This window comes from Phytophthora infestans, genomic scaffold (genome assembly GCF_000142945.1).
Source record: "Phytophthora infestans T30-4 supercont1.21 genomic scaffold, whole genome shotgun sequence".
In the NCBI taxonomy this organism is placed as follows: domain Eukaryota; phylum Oomycota; class Peronosporomycetes; order Peronosporales; family Peronosporaceae; genus Phytophthora; species Phytophthora infestans.
The window spans coordinates 1963815-1970965 of NW_003303738.1; the positions used below are offsets into that span (position 1 = coordinate 1963815).

Sequence of the window (7151 nt, forward strand, 5' to 3'; positions counted from 1 at the left end):
CTCCCGCATGGTTCCCTCTCGGACGGCGTCTCTCAAACCTGGAGATAGCCAGCGTCACGCGCTGATGCTCAGACTGGAGCAGTGCCAATCCCATGGCCATCTCGACCTCCCGGGTCCAGAGAAGGAGATTCTCTCCATCCTTCCCCTCGAAAGGTTTTTACGCTCACCATGAGCGGTTTCAGTCTCATAGACTATTCACGCGTCATCGACGCTGCCGCCGTTTGCGGACCTCATCTTCTCTTGGACATGCTCCAAGAGCGCGTTCTCGTAGCGGGAGAACGATTACAGCCTGGCGGTGACCGCCTCAGGACCTTGCGATGCAAGATGAGCCACGCCCTCCGGGCCAAGCAAGGACATAAGCTTAGTAAGCGCGTCCTGCTGCGCCGGGGCAAATTCGCGAACACGGGGTGTTCCATCCTCGCAGAGGATATATTCAACCGACTCAGGAGCGGGATTGACTACAAGTGCTACCAAGTGCAGCGGGGCTGCCGTAGCTTTAGCGTCAGAGGAAGACGTTCGACTCAAAGAGTCACTAAGTTCCTTTTCCAAAGGACACTTACAGCCCAAGACCAGGGCTCAAAGCTAATACCTTAACTTTTATGCTTCAAAACCAGAAGTGTTTTATTTACTATTATTGCGGCCAAGCCGCCTAGGGGTAAATGTATCTCTTTAACTATCTAGCATCGTTAAACCTAATCAAATGCATAACGTGTGGCTTTCAGCCAACGTACTGAGAGACCTTGTTAACTCTCCAACTTATGTACTGAGAGTTTGTTAGCTCTCCGGGTACTTCGTACCCCTGTGTGTTCCACACCATGTAACCCCGTTACAGATTTTTACCGCCAAAGACAATGGGACATCGCCCTTCCTCCTACATGTCCCACCAAAGCAGTCTTTGTGCGAGAAGCACAAGTCAGATCCTGCATGCTCTCACTCCGAACTTGCTCGTTGGCAACGGAGCGCTTTAAGACCTCCCGAGCAGTAAAACGCACTACCGTCCAGAGTATTCTTAAGCAATCCGCGGAAGTTGCCGCCTTGCCGGACGCCTATCGCGATCGGAAGCGCTGTTGCGCGCCCGCGATTCGCGCGTCAGACGCCAAGATTATGCAGAAAATTGGCGTAAATTTTGTACTGAATTAACAAATAAAATATCAGTGCACTGGATTTGCGTTTGTTTTTAGCTTTACGTTGGGGCATCTGGAAAGAGTTTTAAAATAGTCGTGTAGCGCAAAAACGACTGCAAATTAGCTAATTCTGACCAGATTTTTGAAATCTACACCCGAGTTTACCCCTCTTATCTAACTGCTACTAAATGATTTGGGTTGTTGAATCCTAATGACAGATGGCTACATTCTGGTCCAAGTAATACAATAAACTTAGCTAAAGGTCACCTTTGACTACGGTAGGGGGTAGATGCTTTTGTACCTCAAGGATAATTAAAGTTGGGACGTGGCGTCTCATCATTGGTTGAAAATCGCTGTCACACACCTTCATGTCCGCTTAAGTACGCCAGAAATTCTCCACTCATTCTAAAAATCCCCGCGTGAGGAAAGATGGTGAAGCTTTTCTGTTGTATCGTTGGTGTGGCGGGAAGCGCGTTCGCCGTGGAAGTAAACGAAGGCACAACCGTGGATGACTTGAAGGATGAAATTGCGCGGAAACAGAAGTGCGACTTCGCAGCCAGCAAGCTGCAGCTCTTCCTGGCGAAGGCGGGGGGCAACGCATGGCTGTCGAATCTCACTGAAGATGTGAAGAAGCTGAAGAAGGGCGAGAAGACTGCTCTCGTCGAATCTCTAACGCATGAAGAAAACGAGCTGCAGAGAGAGAATCCGATTTCTGAGTGTCTGGAAGGCATGGATCCCCCGGAAGTGAAACAGATTCACGTGCTGGTGGTGGCTCCGGTGGGTGCTGGAGTTGGCGTAGGACAAGACGTCAGCATGGATGTTCCGGCTGCTGTACCGATGGGTCCCAACGTGAATCTGTCTTCGTGTGAAGATCTCCTCGCCTTTTTGGAAAACGACATGATTAACAAGGAAGCCATCGTGTCACGTCCTCACATTTTAGGAGCCGACAGTCTACAGTTTCGCTTGGTTGGAAGGGAAAAGGCGCTTATGAAGACAGCGAAGTGCTTCCTCAATATCATCGCGCGTAGTGGCACTGCAAGCACAGATCGCACGGAGCAGGTTGTGCCTGTTTGCTCTGGCATTTCTGGTTTGGGAAAAACGCGTATGCTCGAAGAAGGTGGCACAATTTTGCACGCGATGGGGCTGGATCCTGATCACGTTGTCCGTGTGATTGTTCCATACTACAACGGCTTTAGTCCCCAACCGGTCGAGGAAACGATGCCGATCGCGGCATCATTTTCGTGGCGGCTCTTGTATCGATTTTTCCTCGACAATAATTGTGCGCTTGCATTTGAAGAGTGGTTTAACTCGCGACTACCTCGAAATGGAGGTCGGTTGACATTGAGTAATGCCATCAAAGTCATCGATCGCAAGCTGCGTCGGCCAGTGCATGGCAAAGAGAAGCTGTACCTCTTTGTTGGCGTCGATGAATATCAGAAGATTGAAAAAGTAAATGCTCCTCGAAGTGACCCCGACACGTCACTCCTCCGTGAACTAGTGCAAGCCATAGTTGTATACTTGTGCACGAAGTCGTCGAATCTGGTTGTGCTACCCATGTTTGCAGGGACAGATTTGGATGTGATTGCATCGGATTCAATTGCGAATTCCTCGTTTTATGTGACGGAGCGGCTTCCCATGACTCTCTTGACCTTGGATCAAGTTTTCACCTTTGTGGAGAATGGTACAGATTTTGCTGGGCTCCTGCGACAGTCTCATATTCGTCGCTATTTGTTTATGCTTGGAGGTGTGCCACGATGGGTTGTCGAATACCTGTTGAAACTGAGGAGCTGCTCGCAAGGAGATGTCGTGTCATTAGAAAATCTCAACAAATGTTTTTTTAAAGTCTGGACAAGTTTCGTGTATCCCTACTTGAGCTCACCCTTAGTAGATCTTTCAACGCTCGTTCGCTTGGCGGCCTTTGCTGTATCGGGCCTTACGGTTAACCCAATCAACACGATTGATGGCCGCTTGAAATGGTCAAGACTTCGAGATTCTTCGCTATGTTTGCTCAGTCCGCGCGAATCCACAACGTGTGATGTTCGAGTTCCGTATACGTTGTTGATTAATATTGGATCCACAAAGACACTGGCAACCAGAGCAGAACGGGACTTTGCGACGGCGTTGAACGACATGAGTGAAATGGTGGACTCAACAATGTTCGCCCTTCAACCGTGGCAGTCGTGGGAGATATTCGGTGCCTGTTTTTATGCAGTGAGAATCAATGCGTTGCTGGTGCTTGGACACTCGACCGCGACGCTGGGAGATCTTCTACCTGGCGCACGGATGTCCGATGAAACACGTCGCATTTCTGTGAAACTTGTTCCGTCAAGAGTGGTTCAGTGTGCGGAAGCCTTTGGTTCCTTAACCCCTCAACTCATTTTAAACAAATTCAATCAACAAGAAAAGTATAATTGGACGTCGAGTGGTTGCATTGCAGTGAATGGCGATGGCGGAGCGGGCGTCGACATTTTTTTTGCGCTGAATGATGCCGTGACTGACAACGTGGTGGTCTTTGTAGACCAGAGAAAGCGACAGTTCGGTAAATTTCAGCCATGTCACGCAAAGGAATATCTTGGCAAGCTGAGTGTTTGTCCAAAGTTTCTTGTGGCACGTGGTGCGCGTGTGGTGAGAGGGGTTTTGAATTGCGATTCCTTGTCGAATCTTGCGACGTATGATGTGCCGGATGACTGTTTCCTCTTGAGCCCAGACGAGAGTGAGCAGTTTTATGGAACACTGGCGTATCATCCAGCGTGTACGCCGTCCATCTCGGTCAACTCAGCGTGCAAAACAGCTCTCAAATCATTACTCCGAGGCACTTTGAAAGCTGTTGATGAAGCTGCCGAAGCCATCTTGACGAAGAGAAATGAACCCAGTGGAGGTTTCAGTAATTCCGAGGATGTGCGTTCTTTTATCAAATTTAAGCGGTTGAAAGTCGACTTTGATGACGAGTATGCGGAGTTTCAATCGTAAGTGACAAGAAACCGAGACTAAAGTCATGCTCGATCTGACAATACTACTAGTACCGTTGTAAGTCTGATTGAGCCTGCCTCAATTATTTCACTGCAATGTATTAGTCGGAAGGCTAATTCATTGCAGTGAAAATAAAGTGGCAATATTTGAAGAATTTTTTTTTATGTTTTAGCTTGTGATGAAAACTTACAAAAGATATTTCTAGTATCGTCATAAATTATTTAAAGCCCCTGCTTCACAAAAAACTCAATCCTAGCTAAGCAAAACTGAGAGCCAACCACTGCTTGGTTGGTTGGCAAGTCCTTGGGATTGCATCCAGCTCACTCTTTCTCATTACCAATTCACCATGCCTTTGACAGCACCTTCAGCAACCAGCAGTGTATCTTGGAAATAGTGATGTGATGTTGCTCTTATCAAAACAATAACGTATTTGCCAATGTCAAATGTTTTCCTGTAAGTTCTAATTTCACAAATAAGCATGCAGATGTATTATCGGAAGGCCTGGATTGAGGTTCTATCGGGTTTCGACAGCAGAGGGCCAATCACGACTAGATTGATGCTTGACGTGCGTAGTTGACGGGCTGGAGAAGGTGACAGCATTAAATGTTTTGACACAACACGCAACGTATTTCATGATGGTTTCCCCTTATTCTCTCCACTAATTAACATTCCTAAAAGAATGAGTGCGCTTCGTACCTCGTCTAATGACAAGTAAGGTAAGACCTCGGACAAAACACGTACAGATCAATGGGCTATTATAGTTACATCATGTAATTTACATGTATTATAAAAATAGCCACGGATTTATTTATGCCGATCGTCACTCTCAATATCCGGACCTTATCCGGATACTTTGCAGTTTGAAGCGCGCAGCTCTGTCAGCACCAGAAGTGGAGTCGATTAAGTAGTTTGGTCGAGGGACATAGATTTATGGATGAAGTTGTGTCGGTGATTACTAGTATTAATAAGTGTAATATTATAAATAAAGTAATCATATTTGATGTAATACTGTAAAACAATCGTTTGATCACTTAAACAAATAAGTCTATTAAGTTACCCTGGGATGTATTTTTAGGGATCGCACGGAGTTTCTTGATATATCGCTCAGTTATTTCATCTGCATTCTTTATATTACTAAACCTCCGCGCAAGATCTGCCGGTTTCTCCTTCTCAGCAATCCATTTGTTGATAAGCGCACTCAGCATGTTTGTCGCCAGTTTCGTCGCTCGCGGGGCCTTCTTTCCAGCATTAAGCATCGGAATGAGGCTAATGTCGTAGTAGTTAGCTCGTATACCATCGATCATAGTCTCACTCTGGTTTGGATACCGTTGGTTGAAGTCGTTCAGACATTTGGCCCAACCTTTAAATTTTGGGCTGAAAAGAGTCTCTTCGCAAGCTTTGTTGAGGCTCAAGAAATGAAAGGTATGCGATGGCGTACTTTTCTGGCCTAGCTAATACTTCAGCCACTCTTTTTCGCCCAATTCACAGATGCTGGGTTTTGCATTGCTGTCTCGATCATTTTGTCGACACCAGGCCATTGATAGCTGAAACGGCGCGGCTCAAACCAGGATTCTTGCTTTTTTAGATACTCCTTATTAGAGACCTTCACGTAATTCATCCACTCCTTAAAGACTGGGCCGCTTAGAATGGCATCCCCAATGCTGTCAAGACCGAACAGCTTAAACGTCATTTGGGCTGATATTCCGCTTGCCAAAATGCTCTGGATCTTTATTGTATGTAGTTTTGTTGTAGCCCTTTCCAAGCTGGGGAACACTTTAGCTGCTGTGAGTAGACGCACCGAGCCCGGGGATTCGTCGTAGATCGCTGTGGGTTCAGCAGGAGCGGGTCGATCTTCGCCTCGCATTGCTTACACGTAGGGCCCACCAGTTTGCAAACTGTGAGTAAGCTCACAAATTATATCGTTTTAACCAATTACTTGCGTCAACATTTTAGCCAATAGCGCGGTAAAGTGAGGTTGGTATTTATTAATAAAGAAAATAATAAAATGTATAATATTAAATATTTTGCTTTTGCTATAACAATAGTATTATCAGATTTAAAACAAATAAAAATATACATGAAATTTAAGCGACTAAAAATACTATGTACCGAGCGCGCATGCATTCATCGGGTGTAGTGCACACAAGCAGATAGCGCAATGACCGTGCAGCCGCGCGCGGTGAGTCTGTCCCGTGTCACGACCGACGGGGGCCTCACCAGGAGGGTGGAGACTGGGCAAAGTTCCGAACGCGCTGGCTGACCCAATACACTGGGTGATCCCTCCGGCACCAATGGCGGCAGCAGAGGATGAGTACAGGGTGTAAGTGTACCGCTCCTGTGGTACAGGGGCACTCTCTTCGCTCGAAAGTCGGTAGATGGCGGCTTGAGGTGCCTGACGACTAGAGGATGATGCATCGCTAGGGCGATGCGAGGACGAATGGAGTCGAGAATCTACACACGGCAAAAGTGGTGAGAATTTCATGTTGGGGACGGATGGCACATCAAGAAGCTCAAAATGGCGCATTGACGTCGTCATGTATGTAAGAATGTAGAAGGTGTTCCGACGAACATTTTTGCTAGTCAGGCGTAGATTTTTCTCGTTCAGCATAGAAGCGAAAACAGCAGAAACAAACAAACAAACACTCTTTATATTGACGCAAGAGCCCCTCCTTTTATACCTAAACGGTCTGCCTGTCACCTAAGTCAAGGTCCCTACTCACTTAACAGCCCGATCCCGAACAGGGGAAGTATACGACATCTGGTGGATAAGCAGGGTACTCGCTCACTGGAGACGGATCAGACATACAATAACCCGAGTGTTCCAGACTGGGGTGTACTGCTACCTAATGCGAAAGCTGTTCCTGTGACTTTCCGAAGAGGCGTGCGTTGGTTCCTGGATTGGTTTACCCGGCTGGAGCTCGAGCATAGTGAAGACGACATGGATTCGCAGAGCAGCGACAGTGAGTCCGAATCCGACTACGGCTGACTGGCCCATGTCAATGAGGTGTTCACTACTGGAAGCAACACAGGTAATAGTATGGTACATTTTGGTACTTG

General features: G+C 47.0%; 1 protein-coding gene across 1 annotated transcript; it reads left to right on the top strand.

Moving 5' to 3' along the window:
- Nucleotides 1-1553: 1553 nt before the first annotated feature.
- On the top strand, nt 1554-4094 carry PITG_12027 (Crinkler (CRN) family protein; the record flags this gene model as incomplete). The annotated part of the gene is made up of 1 exon (XM_002901420.1): nt 1554-4094. The coding sequence occupies one exon, from the start codon at nt 1554-1556 to the stop codon at nt 4092-4094; it is 2541 nt and encodes an 846-aa protein (XP_002901466.1).
- Nucleotides 4095-7151: the final 3057 nt, after the last annotated feature.